At 43.8% G+C, this 16,554-nt stretch overlaps 1 protein-coding gene across 1 annotated transcript in view; it reads right to left on the bottom strand.

Moving 5' to 3' along the window:
• The window catches only part of CDHR3 (cadherin related family member 3), a 62,728-nt gene that overhangs the window by 6,623 nt on the left and 39,551 nt on the right, over nt 1-16,554 (bottom strand). Inside the window, 9 exon segments of the mRNA XM_050784812.1 lie at nt 1,792-1,973; nt 5,082-5,122; nt 5,425-5,536; nt 5,538-5,659; nt 7,312-7,483; nt 9,812-10,038; nt 11,875-11,973; nt 12,686-12,788; nt 14,883-15,054. Of these exon segments, the coding sequence (XP_050640769.1) occupies nt 1,792-1,973; nt 5,082-5,122; nt 5,425-5,536; nt 5,538-5,659; nt 7,312-7,483; nt 9,812-10,038; nt 11,875-11,973; nt 12,686-12,788; nt 14,883-15,054 (1,230 nt within the window).

A 16,554-nucleotide genomic window follows, 5' to 3' on the forward strand; every position in this document is an offset into this window, starting at 1 on the left:
TCTTCCTGCCCCATCCCTTTCTCCCTAAGAGCCAGCAGAGCAGAAGGCTTGGCTCACAGCAGGGAGACTTGAGAGCTGGCAGTTACATTTTGGTTTCTTGTCACATGAAGAGCTGGACTTGGACCCCACGACCTTTCCCACGATCACCTTGGATTCTATAACTCTGTAACTCTAATTTTCTTCTTTGCTCTTTGACAAAAGTTGGCTGTCATATGGTGTAACTAATTTCCAGAGAGGTTGAGTCTGAGTCTGATTTTCTAGCTAGTTTTGCTTTTTTAAGTCAACCATGTTGAAAACAATTAATATTTACAAGCTAAGTTAAAAGAACCAGCTTCAAGGTACATATTTAACATTTAGCCATAAATTACATGAGAGTTACAGTGTCTATTGGATTTGTTTCTTCAAGAACTTCTATCCAAATCGCATTACAGTACACCACCATCCTTATAAGCAATTACTCTTTTAGAGCTGTTTTTATAAAAAAATCAATTTGTGAATAAAGTTCAAACAAAAATGCCTTTTTTAATTTCAGCAGATGCTCGAGGATTTCTTACCTTGAAGTCAAGGTTGCCCATAGCAACAAACTTTCGCAATAAATACGGCAAAATGCAATGCACATCTTTATTCTAATGCCTTGTACTTTTATACAGTCTTTCATCCATACATTTTGTTATTTGACAGTTAATAGTTAATATTTAAAATGCCCTTAAAAGGCACACATGTCTCATCACCCCCTCTTTTTGCCATTGAGAGATCCTAGAACTCAGAGGTTCCAATACCTCAAGATACTTGGGCATAGAGCTAAACTTGGAATCTAGAATCCTGAACTCACTGGGACTCATCTGTGAAGAATAAGGAAACAAGATTTGTAAAAAATGTCTTGGGTAGTGTACTAAGCATTTACTCTGTATCAGGAATACAGTTAAGTGCCTTGTTTGCATTTGCTCATTTAGTTGATTAATTTTACAAACAAGAAAATTCAAGCTCACAGAGGCGGTGACTTGCTCAAAGCCATATTCCAAGAAAACGGTAGAGCTAAGACTCGAGCCCAGGCCCATCGAACTCCAAAACTCAGGCTCAGAACCATCTAAGCTGTAAGTTGTTAAGAGCTACCGAGAATCAAGAAGCCTGGCTCTGGGAGAAGTTTGTGATTCTTTGGTGCTCTCTTCCTGTCACTCTACTACCTCACTTTTAGCCAGTAAAAGACACATCACAGATTGGCACAATAAGAGGCATATTAGTGGGCAGGTGAAAATTGGAAAGAGAGAAAACAGGCCTGCGTTTATAACCCTTAAGAGTGAGAGACTGAGACCACATGCAAAACACTAATAATTATCTGGTCACACAAAAACCCAGCTGAGTCACTGGAGACACAAGCTTATTTCCCTTATTGGTTTTGTGTGCTTGCCTTAATTCCATACTATCCTTTAAATATTCTACAAATAAGAGCATGGGATATTCTATCACTATTCACAATAGGGCTTTTCTGAAGGTTTTATCCAGGTCAAGGTCATCAGAAGGTTGATGCCCCAGTCTCATTGAGAGCCTCAAGGACAGAGTAGGTTGCCAGGGAAAGCCAAAAGGATGGTTTCCTGGCCTAGCAGGTGAAAAAAAAGTGCACCAGGACTGAGGGGAGCTGGGATTCCTTCCCCCATATCTCCTTTTCCTGCCTTCATTCCAGGCAACCTGCCTTGTAGAGAAATCCTGATTCTCCATTTTTCCTTCTCCTAATATCACCAGAAAGTGTCCTAAAGGAGGAGGGGAAGAGGGCCCAGCCCACTGGCAACTTACAGATGTTCCTTTTTCTTCCCAGTCTTGCAGGCACAGTGTCTGTGGATGCCTTTGGCCAATAGGACAACCAGGGACACCAGGAGACCCAGAAGCAATATGGAGCCCAAAGTGATGACAAAAGGCACATACCATGCGGATGGAGAGTAAACGTTTTTCCTCAGGACCTGGTAGGTGACCCTGAGCTTGAACAACAGAGAGCAGGGAGGGTGAGTGGAGGGTGGTAGTGATTTTGACATTCAGCACTCTCTCGTGTTGAGTATATATTCCACTCTTTGTTATTGCTCTATAAATTGGACATCTGTGCGCTCACAGTTCTTGCTGCTTCAACCCATCACCTTATTTATAGTCTTTGCAGACATCCATTAGATCAAAACCCAGAAATTTTAGGGAACTGAAAACTGTAGGCCTAATTTTATTCTCTGTCTTCCTCTTCCCTAAAGCTAAAAAAAGTCCATTGGCTTTTTTTCTACCATATCTGGGCATAACCCAGGGACGAATATAGCCATTGTCTCTCACCAAGACGGCATAAGCCACGAAAGTTGTTTTTTTAAACACCTTGTAGGCTTTTCAGTGTTTTCTCAACTACAAGCTGCCACTGCCAGAGGAGTGGGCTGATATCACAGCAAAGCCTCAAGTTCAGCATCTGCTTCCTAGAGCTGGAGACAGATAACAAACAAGTTATGGAGGTTTCAGGATTGGAGATGTCACAATTAGGTCATGCTCTGAGCCCAAGAAAGGTGGGAACTCCTCACTCAGGGGAGCCTACCAGCTCCTCCCACAAGGAAAGTCCTTAGGGTTGCCATATACCTCCATTCACTGGGGTCATATTGACTTGAGCACGGGAAAGAGAAGCATGAACCAGCTCCTGGGAAGACTCTGAGAAGAAGCTGGCCGCCTCCATAGGGGGTTCTCTAAGGTTCTGATTATCTTCCTTCTGGCATGCTGCAGGTATGAGGCTGCTGACCAAGGGTGCAGCTTCTACTAGGAGGAGGAGGAAGAAGAAGAAGAAGAAGAAGAAGAAGAAGAAGAAGAAGAAGAAGAAGAAAGAAGAAGAAGAAACAAGAAGAAGAAGAAGAAGAAGAAGAAGAAGAAGAAGAAGAAGAAGAAGAAGAAGAAGAAGAAGAAGAAGAAGAAGAAGAAGAAGAAGAAGAAGAAGAAGAAGAAGAAGAAGAAGAAGAAGAAGAAGAAGAAGAAGAAGAAGAAAGAAGAAGAAGAAGAAGAAAGAAGAAGAAGAAGAAGAAGAAGAAGACGAAGAAGAAGAAGAAGAAGAAGAAGAAGAAGAAGAAGAAGAAGAAGAAGAAGAAGAAGAAGAAGAAGAAGAAGAAGAAGAAAGAAGAAGAAAGACGAAGAAGAAGAAGAAGAAGAAGAAGAAGAAGAAGAAGAAGAAGAAGAAGAAAGAAGAAAAGAAGAAGAAGAAGAAGAAGAAGAAGAAGAAGAAGAAGAAGAAGAAGAAGAAGAAGAAGAAGAAGAAGAAGAAGAAGAAGAAGAAGAAGAAGAAGAAGAAGAAGAAGAAGAAGAAAGAAAGAAGAAGAAGAAGAAGAAGAAAGAAGAAGAAGAAGAAGAAGAAGAAGAAGAAGAAGAGAAGAAGAAGAAGAAGAAGAAGAAGAAGAAGAAGAAGAAGAAGAAGAAGAAGAAGAAGAAGAAGAAAGAAGAAGAAGAAAGAAGAAGAAGAAGAAGAAGAAGAAGAAGAAGAAGAAGAAGAAGAAGAAGAAGAAGAAGAAGAAGAAGAAGAAGAAGAAGAAGAAAGAAGAAGAAGAAGAAGAAGAAGAAGAAGAAGAAGAAGAAGAAGAAGAAGAAGAAGAAGAAGAAGAAGAAGAAGAAGAAGAAGAAGAAGAAGAAGAAGAAGATGAAGAAGAAGAAGAGAAGAAGAAGAAGAAGAAGAAGAAGAAGAAAGAAGAAGAATAAGAAGAAGAAGAAGAAGAAGAAGAAGAAGAAGAAGAAGAAGAAGAAGAAGAAGAAGAGAAGAAGAAGAAGAAGAAGAAGAAGAAGAAGAAGAAAGAAGAAGAAGAAGAAGAAGAAGAAGAAGAAGAAGAAGAAGAAGAAGAAGAAAGAAGAAGAAGAAGAGGAGAAGAAGAAGAAGAAGAAGAAGAAGAAGAAGAAGAAGAAGAAGAAGAAGAAGAAGAAAGAAGAAGAAGAAAAGAAGAAGAAGAAGAAGAAGAAGAAGAAGAAGAAGAAGAAGAAGAAGAAGAAGAGGGAAGAAGAAGAAGAAGAAGAAGAAAGGGGACAGATGAATTAGCATAGATGCAAGCCAGTTCCTCTAAGGGGCAGGGGAGATAATCCTGTTGTCAGATTCCAGGCTCTCCCTTCCTTCTCCAAGCCGATTCTGTGATAGCACCTGGTCATTTTCTTCCTACCCTTTCCCACAGTCTGTATTTACTTTGTCAGTTTGAATACTTGTTTGTAATCTATCTGCCCCTCTAGATCAGTGGCTCTCAGGCTTTAATGCACATTAGCATTCCCTGAAAGGCTGATTAAAAACACTGCTCACTGGGCCCCATCTCCAGAGTTTCTGATCCATTAGGTTAGGGGATAGAGTTGGGGATTCCAGCTTCCAGCATCCTTCCCTGGAGGTCATGGTGATGATCATGGTTGGGTGACCTATCACTTTAATAATCTAGGCTGGGCCCAAGAATTTGCATTTCCAAGCAGTTTCCAGGTGGTGCTGATTCTGATGGTCTAGGGACCACACTTTGAGAACCACTCATCCATACAATAAGCTTCCTGAGAGCAGGGATCATTTTTGGCTTGTTTGCTAAAGTGACTGGCACACTATAGGCATTAAATCGATATTTGTAGATTGGATGAATTTTTTGGAGTGGAGGTGGGGTGTAGGGTACAGATTGGTACATGGTGATTCTTCAAAAGATGTGGAAAAGGGCACCCAGCAGTAAGCAAGCAACCTGATTTCATGGATATTGATTTGCAAAGACTCTTCTGAACATGCAGAGAGGGGCTGTGAAGGTAGCATCTGGCAGCATGCCCATGAAAATCGGTTCCTGTGCCACAAGCCACACAGGTGGTTGAGGTCTGATCTCTCACAAGTCTCTGCACAAACAATACACTCTTCTCTACCAGAACAGGAAATATGAGTGGTTTTATGAGTCTGAGGTCTCACCAGATTTTTGCCACCCTGTAGCTACTCCAGTCCAGCCCGTGGTTGCCATTTTTGGCAACATCCTAATACCGCAACTCTTCAGTCCACCCCACATATCTCCGGGCAGGGGAAAGAATTCCATCAACATAACTCACAAGGGAACATGCCTGGGGATTCCAGGTCCTAAAGCCCTTACCCTGGGGGTTGTGGTGATGACAGTGGTTGGGTGGGAAATGACTTTATTTTTTATTTTTTTATTTTTTTTTTGAGACGGAGTCTCGCTCTGCCGCCCAGGGTGGAGTGCAGTGGCCGGATCTCAGCTCACTGCAAGCTCCGCCTCCCGGGTTCACACCATTCTCCTGCCTCAGCCTCCCGAGTAGCTGGGACTACAGGCGCCCGCCACCTCGCCCGGCTAGTTTTTTGTATTTTTTTAGTAGAGACGGGGTTTCACCGTATTAGCCAAGATGGTCTCGATCTCCTGACCTCGTGATCCGCCCATCTCAGCCTCCCAAAGTGCTGGGATTACAGGCTTGAGCCACCGCGCCCGGCCCGGGAAATGACTTTAATACTCAGTGTCACTGTCCCTGTCTCAACAAGAGCCTCAGCTTTCTTCCTGCCAGACAGCAAGTTGTCATCAGTTATGTAGACAGTTATGTAGCTTGTAGTCCCAGATCTTATCAAACCCACCAGCATAGTCAAAGGGAGATGTAAGCAGCAGGCGTGTGACGTTGGAACCAGCATTGGGAGAGAAGGTGAAATGATTGTTGATGTTACCTAAATGAGATTTGATGCAGGGGTGTTGGTAAAAGGAAGAAAAGAGAGTAAGAAATAAAGGTTTAGAAGAAAACTGCACTCAATCTTTTTCTCAAATGTCCACACCTCAAGTGTAGACTGTATCTGTGACACACCAGAGCTGGATTAGTTATATGCTACAGGCTTTAACTGCACCAGAGATGTCAATACAAAGAAACTCTTGCTCACAACCAGCATGGCTATAAACAAGGCTGAGTAGAAAAGGACAATAGGACAACACCCTTAGCCTAGGTGCCATCTTGCTGAGTATTAAGCAGAGACTTTGTAACCCTGGTGCAGCCCTTCTGATTTCTCACCCGGCAATTATTTGGTAACAACACTGTAATTCACACTCAGACAAATGAGTGGGCGTCAAGAGGGTAGAATAGGTCACATCCCTAGCCATAGGCCAAGTTCACTGCATGCTTTTCATGGGACCCAGTGGGTCACACTGGTTATGGATGTCCCTGGAGTCCCCCAAAGGAAGGTGCCTCCTGGCTTTGCAGGAATGGCAGTCCCAGGTCCTCCTGAACCCACCCCATCACACCCCCAAACACACACGCAGCTCTGCTGGGGCTCATGGCTCAGCTCAGGGAGCCTGGGGCAGAGAGGCTGCCAGCCCAAGCACACCCCTGCTCATTCCTCCACTGGCTCCAGACTCATTACCAACTGAACACCAGTAAATGGAGCAGGAGATGATGCAATTTTTGCTCCCTTAACAGCAAAATGCTCCATAAAGGCCTTAGGGCTCTCAGTATGGATTATTTCCATCTTCGGCAACTGCAGTCTCGAGGCAGTTTCTGCCCCTGGGTTTTGTGACACAGCCAGCTCGAGAGGCTTCCTACTGTTCAAGTTCCTGCTCGGCCAAGGGCACAGCAGGCAGCAGGGATGGATTTTTACTCTCTCACGTGGAATTGTTCTGCTTGTTTGGGTTTAAATCTCTGGCCCCAGCACTTCATTAGATGAGCTATTTTGGTCTAATTTCCATTGAGGGGTGCTCTTTTTTCCCTAGAATGGTGTATTTTTAAAGAGAGAAGATGAATGGAGCAGAAGAGAATTCCTGAGGACACATTTCAAAATGCACCTAATCTATTTAATCTATTATTATCCAGAGAGAGGACTGGGATTCCCTGCCCCCACTACAAGCTTTCAGGAAAAGAGGTGGTTGAAAAGTTGGACTGCATTTTTTCTAATGACGCTAATAGGCTTTATGACTCATACTGTAGTCAGGAATTAGGGGATGGGGTTCACCCTTTTCTTGGGCTTTTGAGCAGTCACATATGGGGTCTGGGAGGAGTAGGACGAGAAGGGGAAACCGAGAGGAGCATCAGGAAGCATAGGGGCTGCTAGATTCTGTATCTCTGCTTTTCTCATTCAAACACTTCCCCAGCAAGCTGGGTGCGGTGATGCATGCCTCTAGTCCCAGCTACTTGGGAGGCTGAACAGGAGAATTGCTTGAGCCCAGGAGTTCAAGACTAGCCTGGGCAACATAGCAAGACCCTATCTCAAAAAAATAATGCCCTCCCAACTCCCATCCCACTTTGCCCAGATCAGTGTGTGAGCACAGACCCTACCCTAGACAACTTCAGGGTCCTCACAGACAGGGTCAGGGCTGTCGCCACCAAGTACTATACCTGGGCCAGTGGAATAATGGAAAGATCTGGGGCTGGAATCAAGGTCAGGACACGTCAGCTTGAAATTCTGAATATTTGTGCCAACTTTCAGATCCACTAGGAGGGCCAGGAAATAAGAGTTTGGAGTACAAATGGGCTTTTCATCATTTTCTTCAAGGATGTTCACGGTAACCTAGAGTAGCAAGAAGGTGGTCATTCTCAGTAGCTAAAACTCGTTGAGTGCTTACTGTGTGTAGGCAGTTTTCAGGCTAAGCACTTTTCATAAATTAGCTCATTTAAACTCACATGAGATAGATAACGTGATTATTCCCATTTTATGGATGAGAAAATGGAGGTTTAGAGATAGTAGGTAATTGATCTAAGATCATTCAGCTAGTGAATGGCAGAGCTGGGATTTGAATCCTGGTCTGTCCTACTCCAAATCCTACGCTATTACTCTCTACCCCGTGTGCATGTGTGTGTACACATGTAGTGTATGCATACCTTGTCCCACCCACCCCCACACACACATGCACCTGAACACATAGGCTCACCTGCAGATGACACTGAATTGTTTTTCCAAGAAGGTATGGATTTACGGTGACTCCATGTACTGCCTTGCCTGCTGCCCCTTGTGGATTGGAAGTTCTTTAACTCTGGCATATACAGAAATGGTTTTCAACACTGGCTCTGCTTTCTTGGGCCCTCTTCAGACCCAATAGATTGGAGGGTAGGGGTCAGGGCCCTCACTGATGTTCCCTAGCTGATTCTAATATGAGCCAGGACTAAGACCCACTGGGACAGAACAAGCAGGCCTGGTTAAGCTGGGATCTCATCTGTAACCTGGGCTATTAGCACTCTACTAAGCCCTAGGGCTACCCTGCCATAAACAGGGGCCAGCCTATTCTCTTTCTTCGCTGTCTTCTATGCCTGCTGAATTGGAATATAACTTGGGATGCCTGCCAGCACAGAATCGTAGAACATCAGCCCTGAAAGGGACTTGTGTGATCATTTAGTTCATCACCCTTTTTAAAAAGCTTATGAATTTTGAGTCATATTCATACTACCTTTGAAATTTGGGATTTCAGCTATTTCTGAGCCCGGGAATAAATTGAAATGTTCACTCTAGTTAGCTCCCAAAGTAGGGTCCATTCATTTTTCTAAAAAAAAAAAAAAAAAAAAACCCAGCCTAACAAACACTGCAATTATCTCCAACTTTCCTTGGGTAGCAATGCCAAACCTTGCACATCATTAAAAACATCATCCCATTAATTCGAAGCAAGCTATCAGAGGAAGCGGACCATTCAGGCACAGGGTTATCAGGTGACTCTCTATTTAAGAGAGAGAGAAATAGGGACACCGAGATAAGCATTGCTCAGACTCCCTCGGAAAACTGGGATCAAAGGTGAAAAATGACTTGGTCTCCTGACTCTGAGCCAATCTTTGTCTATGGCTGCCTGCTGCTAACTGAGAGTTCATTTTGCCTCTATGCTTTTTTAGTTTACTAATGGGAAGGACCAGGGAATAGTTTGGTCTTTGTGGCTATCATGTTGCCCCTGGATAATCCAAACCACTAACAACAGGGACCTATTAGGCCCTTGCCACTCGAGGTGTGGCAGGGGACCAGCAGTGCCACCCTACTTGGAACCATGTCAGAAATGCAGAATATCAGGTCCCAGACCCGCTGACTCAGAATCTGTATATAACAACATTCTCAGCCTCAAAGGTTGGGAAGCAAGATAGCAGCACAGCATCGTTTTAAGATCTACCCCATCTGGTGTGCGTAGAGGCAGGGTAGGAACATGGCATAACTGCTCCTGGGGAGGAAATGCATAACTCCAAAACCACACTCAACTTCTGGACAGTGTGCATTTCACCAACAGCCTTCAGTGAAGGCAAAGCGAGATTTAAAGGGCCACAAGAGGAACCTTGTCCCACAAAGTGGCTTTGTGGGTCCACCAGACATTCCAATAGCTGGCCACCAATTTCAGTGCTTTTCTCAGTCACCCACAGACTTGGGCCTCAAAAAAAGGTGGGGCCGGGTGCAGTGGCTCACGCCTATAATCCTAGCACTTTGAGAGGCTGAGGCGGGTGGATTACTTGAGTTCAGGAGTTCTAGACCAGCCTGGCCAACATGACGAAACCTGTCTCTACTAAAAGTACAAAACTTAGCCAGGCACAGTGCTGCACACTTGTAATCCTCAGCTTTGGGAGGCTGAGGCATGAGAATCGCTTAAACCCAGGAGGTGAAAGTTGCAGTGAGCCAAGGTTACACCACTGTACTCTATCCTGGGCTACAAAGCGAGACCCTGTCTCAAACAAGAGAAAAAAAGAAAAGAAAAAGAAAAAAAGAAAAACGTGGATCTTTATTTCCCAGGGCACCTTTATTTGTTTCTCACCACACCTGCAGGATGTGCCCCTGGGAAGTTTCCTCATTGCCACATCCACACTCTGTGGGTGCCAGAGAGACCCTGAGTCAACCAGTTGGGTTACCGGGACTATAGCAAGCAGCCCCACTCACAGTGACAGAGCTTGTGTCCTCGTTGTTGGTGGCCTGGATTCTGAGAATATAGATAGGGGTTGTTTCGTAGTCTACTTTAGTTACCAGCTGGAGTTCTCCCATCTTGCGATTAATCCGAAATACGTTCGGGTACTGGAGGCTGGCCCCTCCGGTGGAGATGGAGTACACGAGGCTGCGCTGGGGGAGGTCTTTATCAGTGGCTTGCACCTGTCCCACTCAGGTTCTGGCTGGAGGAATAAAGTACCTGCAATAAGTCCTGCTTTTAAGAGGTAGGGAAGGATGATTCAGGAACCGATGTCCTCCCTGCCATGGGAAGAAGGACTTCTGGAGGTCTCCTTGCTGTCCAAACTCTGTTTTATAGCTTCACTTCTACTAAATTGAAATAATGCTAACCAATACCCGCTAGGTAACTGGCCCTATGATCCAAGCAGTCCTGTGAGCTGTAATAGATAATTTATGCCTGTGTGTGTGTGTGTGTGTGTGTGTGTGTGTGTGTGTGTGTGTGTGTGTGTATGCGCGCGCGCATGCGCGTGAGACAGAGTCTCATTCTGTCACCCAGGCTGGATTGCAGGGGTACAATCTCAACTTGCTGGAACCTCCACTTCCCAGGTTCAAGCAATTCTCCTGCCTCAGCCTCCCAAGTAGCTGGGATTACAGATGCCCATGACCACACTCGGCTAATCTTTTTGTATTTTTAGTAGAAACGGGGTTTCACCACATCGGCCAGGCTAGTTTCGAACTCCTGACCTCAAGTGATCCATCCGGCTTGGCCTCCCAAAGTGCTAGGATTACACTTGTGAGCTACCGCGCCCAGCAATTTATGCCTTTATATAGACTCCAGGGACACCAATCATTTTGCTATCAGAAACAATAGTACAAAGAACATACATCCTCACACATACATCTCTGCAGCAGTGTTTTCTAAAAGTCCCGTGTTTTTCAATTTTCTATAATGAGCATGAATTGCTCTTATAAAAATAAATAATTGTTAAAGAATTTAGCAATTGATGATTACAGATTATAGATTTTTAAGTCCTCTTCCATTTTGCAATTTTTACAAATACTGTTGGTGGAGCTGCTAGCATTCTGGCTTGCTTGTTTTATAGGAGTTCCTTCTCATAAATTACACTCCTCAAGGGCAGAAACCTTCTCTTGTTCAATTCTGTATCCCAGCACTAAGTGTGTGACCCAAAGTAGGTGATCAAAAAGAACTGCAGTAAGATCTGTGAATTCCCAGAAAGCCTATTCCTTTCGAATTTGTTATTGACTGGATAAGGTATAAGAAATTAAAAGCGTTTTCTTTGGACCTTCATTTTGCCTTTTGCTTGAAAACTTAATGTCAGGAAATGGAGACCATCCTAAAGAGAATGGATCATTTTAGAGGGAGTGTTTTGGTTTTGGTTTGATTTGTTGTTGTTGTTTTTAATATGGAAAAAGGATCCATGATCTAAAGATGCAAGGCTGTGAGGAGTCTATTACACAGCACTTATAGTATTACCTTCAAACTGAGAGAGCGAGAGAGGCAGAAAGTGAAGCTGAAAGTGGGGAGTGAGTCTTTTCCTTAATGGGGGAAGAGCCTGCGAAAAGCAGGGTGTTGCAAAGGGCAGAAAAATAGGCCTTCAGGGAATCCTAGTAGGGGAGAGAGAAAATGTCTTTATTTTGTTTATAAATGAAGGAAATATAGAAATGGGAAACCTTTTCTGTTTTTAAATTTTAATTCTCTGAGTGAGCAGGATAAAGCTCACAGTGGAGACCAAGAGAAAACTTAAGCTAGGAAAAGGGAGGATTAGCGGAATCAGGCAAACAGACAAGGAAGCAATCAGAGGCTTCCAAGAAATGCAGTTTAATCAACAGTTTTCAAAAGTCCAAATTTCACCTGAAGGGCTCCTCAGCAGCAAGGAAAATTTAAAAGAAATAAGAGGTGCACTAAATACTAATCAGCTGTGAATCACTGTGCACAACAGCATGCAAGGCCTCCAGAAGGGAGCTTTCCACTCCGCAGAACACACGTTTGGACGGAGTCCATTGAGAGCCCTCTGGTCTGTGTCTTGTCTGTTACTTACCCAGCCTTCTTTCTGACACATCAAATACGTAGGATGGCCTATCAAAAATGAGAGGAAACTCATTTTCTGGGCTTGTTAGGATATAAATGTAGATATTACCTAAAAATGGAAATAGAAACACATTCAATCACAAATCCATACTCATCCATTTGTTTATTCAGCGTCTTTAAAGAATCTCCTGGGTACAGGCTTTGCGCATAGGGGATACCAGGTGACTAAGACACGGGAGCTCCTGCCTTTTAGATGCTGAGGGTGGTCACCCTTTGATAAGCACATGAGCACACAGAGCACTACAGAACCCAGAGGAGGAACAGCTTCCAGGAGAAAGAACAAGCTGAGCCTTATAAGGACAGAATTAGACAAATGGGGCAGGGACGATATTGGGAGGTGTTGCAGGCGTATACAAAAATGCCAAGGTATAAAACCACATAATTCACTCTGGAAAACTTCAAGCTGTTTGCCCAGTTGGAAAAATATGGGGGCTTGGAAGCAAGTGACAGGAGGTGAAGCCGGAGAATTAAGCAGCAACCAAATGATGAAAATTCTTGTATGCCAAGCCAAAGAGTTGGAACTTGAACTGACAGCTACAGGAGATGCTCGAAGGCTTTAACCAAGGAAGTCATATGATGGCATTTGCATTTCCCTTCAAAGACTCTTACATGTTGCAATTCAGCCGAGAAAGAGGGGGTCCTTGCATGAGGGCAGTACTAGTGAGATGGGGGACCTAGCACAATACCGAGTATTGCCCAGCAGAGTTTAGTCATTGATACTCAAGAAAGACACTCATGAAATAAAACAAAATGATACTTGCTTTTATAGTAAGGGGGGGCCACATCCTGCACCTGGATTATCACTGTATATTTATTGCCAGCTGCTAGGTTACTTGGATTTTCATAGTCTAGATCACCAATCAGCTAGACTAAAACAGAGATAGTAGATTATACAGATTAAACAATCCTATTTATTAGGCTGTGAGAGATATTTTCATATACTGCTAGTGGATATATAAATTGGCAAAACGCTTTTGGAGAACACTTTGCCCATAAAAATGAGGAACTTTAAAAAGTTATGACCATACCTTTGCTCACTGCTAGTGAACTTAATGGAAATGATTTACCAGGAGAGAGAATCTATGTACAAAGATGTTCATTAAGCACTATTGCTCAGGACCACAACTTCAGATTCGTTGAAGAAAAGCACAAAATTGAATCTTACATGCAGGGTTACTTCATTATAGTAGTCCCCCCTTATTATCTGTGGTTTTGCTTTTGACAGTTTCAGTTACTTGCAGTCAACCACAGTCTGAAAATAGTGAGTACAGCACTATAAGACATTTTGAGAGAGAAACCACATTCACATAACTGGTTTTCCTTATTCTTTTTTTAGAGATAGGGGTCCCCTTTGTTGCCCAGGCTGGCGTGGCGTGCAGTGGCTATTCACAGGTGTAATCATAGCTCACTGTAGCCTCAAACTCATGGCCTCAAGTGATCCTCCCATCTCAGCCTCCTAAGTAGTTGGCACTATGGGTGTGCACCACCATGCCCAGTGTCACATAACTTTTGTTATAGTATTTTGGTATAATTTTTCTCTTTTATTATTATTATTGTCAATACTTACTCTACCTAATTTATAAATTAAACTTACCATAGGTATTTATGTATAGAAGGAAAAAACATAACTTATTTAGGGTCTGGTACTATCTGTGGTTTCGAGCATTCACTAGGGGTCTTGGAACATATCCCCGGTGGATAAGGGGGCACTACTGTATTTAAAATTCATATGCAGGCTGGGCACAGTAGCTCATGCCTATAATCCCAGCACTTGGGGAGGCCAAGGTGGGAGGATTGCCTGAGACCAGGAGTTTGAGACTAGCCTGGGCAACATAGCAAGACTCCATCTCTAGAAAAACCTAAAAAATAAGCCAGGCACGGTGGCACACTCCTGTAGTCCCAGCTGCTAGGGAGGCTGAAATGTGAGGATCACTTGAGCCTTGGATTTCGAGAGTTTGAGGCTGTGGTGAGCTATGATTGCACCACTGTACTCCAGCCTGTGTGACAGAGTGAGACACGGTCTCTTAAAAATAAATAAATAAAAATAAAATATACCTATGCATATATGTATAAATAGACATAAAATATATCTATAGAAAAGAGACAAGAAGGACATGTACCAAACTATTAACACTGGTTATCAGTGAATGGTGATGCTTTTCTGTGCTCTCTATATTTTCTACAATGAACATGTATTAATTTCCTAAACAGAAAAAAATAGAAATTATTTTTAAGATGGCACTATGAATAAAGTGGGTGAGATGTTCTTGGGGATTGAAGAAGGGTTTGGGATGGGAGGTGGAGAAGAAAGCTGGGTGAGGGGAAGGGTAGTAGGTTGCTGGCTTCCCTCCCTGAGGCTGCTGCTTTCCCAGCCCTTTCATTTTTCTCTTCTCCTTCCCCACCACCTTCCAGCAGGAACTCTGTAAGGAAAGGTCTAACTCCGCTCATTGGGACCCACTTTTCATGTCCATCCTTCTTCCAATGCAGCTTTTGTCCCTTGGAGTTGCCAGGGACATCCTCACTGTCTCACTCTCCTCTGGTCTCCAGTGGTTCCACGGTGTGGAATTTATCCAGACACACTCAAGGTCCCGGCCCTGCTTTCTATCACCTCACACCTCTATGGGCCGGGAATGAGCACTCAAATAAACAAAAGTGCCTGAGCACAGAGGGCACTGATGTGTCTGTGAAGGCATGCTAAGCAGGCACACAAACTGCATGCTATGCAAGAACGAATCCAGTCCTTAGCAGCCCAGGCACAACTATGTGTAACAAACGATTCCTGGAACCGGGGTAAAATAAAGAGCGGTTGGGGAACACAGACTCACTATTAAGCCTGTCAGTTACGGTCGCTCTGAGAGGGGTTACCTTGGAAATTTCTCTCTATGGGGCAGCAAAAGCACGATGCATGTTGGACCAATTCCCGATGCCCTTTTAATGATGCAATGACCATAAACTGACCACAATTTTCCCAGAGCCAGCTGGATCCTGTAAAAATCTGCCGCCGCTCCCCACTCCAGATGGCATGGTGAAGTTGAATCTGTTGTTTGGTACCTCACGGTCATTATCAAAGCAGAACTTGTTCAGGTCAAGAAGCAACGTCCCCTTGGCTGTTCTTTCCAGCACCATAATGCTGGTGAAAAGACACAATCCAGTATTTCCCCCAACAAATGGTAATCGACTGTTCCTTCTCACATGGGTCCTGGGCTAGACACCTCTACTTTAACTGCAATTCAAAGTGAGTCCATGGTCATTGCAGTCACCTCCTAACTGGTCTCCCTGATTCTGCCCTTGCTACCTTTTGGGCTATTTTAAACACAGCGGCCAGAGGGATCCTGTTAACATGTTGTCAGATCATGTCACTTCTCTGCTCCTAAGTCCCAAATGGCTCCTCATTTCACTCAAAGTCCCACTTTTGATCTGCAGGATGCTTCAGGACGTGCCTGCCTTTTCCTCTCTGAACTCGTCTCCCACTAGCTCCTCTCCTTTTTCACTCTCCTCCTGCCACTCTGGCCTTCTGGTGCTCCCTGAACTCTTCATGAGGCTCTGGCCTCAGCATCACTGCACTAACTGTGGAATCCTCTCCCCCCAAATACCCACGTGACTCACACTTTCACTTTCTTTCATCTATCTAATCAAATGTCACCTTATCAGTGAGGCTACCCGATCTAGAATGGCAATATTCCCTGCCCCGTACTTCCTCTCCTATTCCCCTCTTTATTTTTAATTCCCAGCACACATCATTATCTGATGCACCATATATTTCTCTTGTTTATTCTGTTTATTGTCTATTTCCCTCCTAGAAAGTAAACTCTATGAGGGCAAGGATCTTTGCTTGTTTCTTGGCACATTCAATAAATATTTGTTGAATGAATGAACAATAGACTTATAAGACTAGCACAGTTGTGAAGAATAGAAGAGAAATACAAATTTTACCTCCTGCCTGAAGGAGTTTCTAATTGGGCTAGGGAGAATCCCTGTACCCCTCATCTCCCATGCTTTGAAGATTGAGAATTCCTTGACTTGTGTTCTAGTGGCTTCAATGGCCTAGAAGGGCCTCCTAACACCTTCATATTATTCATCCAAAAGATGTTTATTAATGGTCAAATTTGGGAGTCTCAATCTCAGTAGACTCCAGGGTTTAGGCAAATAACACAAATGAATAAAGCTACCCCCAAACTCAGAGCCTTCCCATCAAGCCCAGCTTGCTGTAGAAGGCTTTGAGGGAGACCAATGAACACCTTGAGGCTTCAAATCATTGAGGGGCTTTCTCCTGTCTCCAGGTTTCAGTTCCTCCATCTATAAAATGGACATAAATGATATCAATTAGTTTTTACTACATAACACACCATCCCCAAACTGAGTGAATTAAAACAACAAGCATTTATGATTTCTCACAGTACTACAGGTTTTCCCACAGTCCTATTGGTTTAAGTGTGGCTCAGCTGGTCTCTGTGGTCACTGACCGCTTGGCTGGGGATGGATGGTCTAGGATGGCCTCACTCACATGCCCAGCGGTGGGAAGGTGCTTGGTTTCTGCTTCTTGTTGTTCTCATCTTCTAGGAGGCTAGTCTAGGCTCATTGCATGGAGGTCTCTGGGTTCCAAAAGTAACAAGAGAGGGCAAATGCCAAT

Source organism: Macaca thibetana, chromosome 3 (assembly GCF_024542745.1).
Source record: "Macaca thibetana thibetana isolate TM-01 chromosome 3, ASM2454274v1, whole genome shotgun sequence".
In the NCBI taxonomy this organism is placed as follows: domain Eukaryota; kingdom Metazoa; phylum Chordata; class Mammalia; order Primates; family Cercopithecidae; genus Macaca; species Macaca thibetana.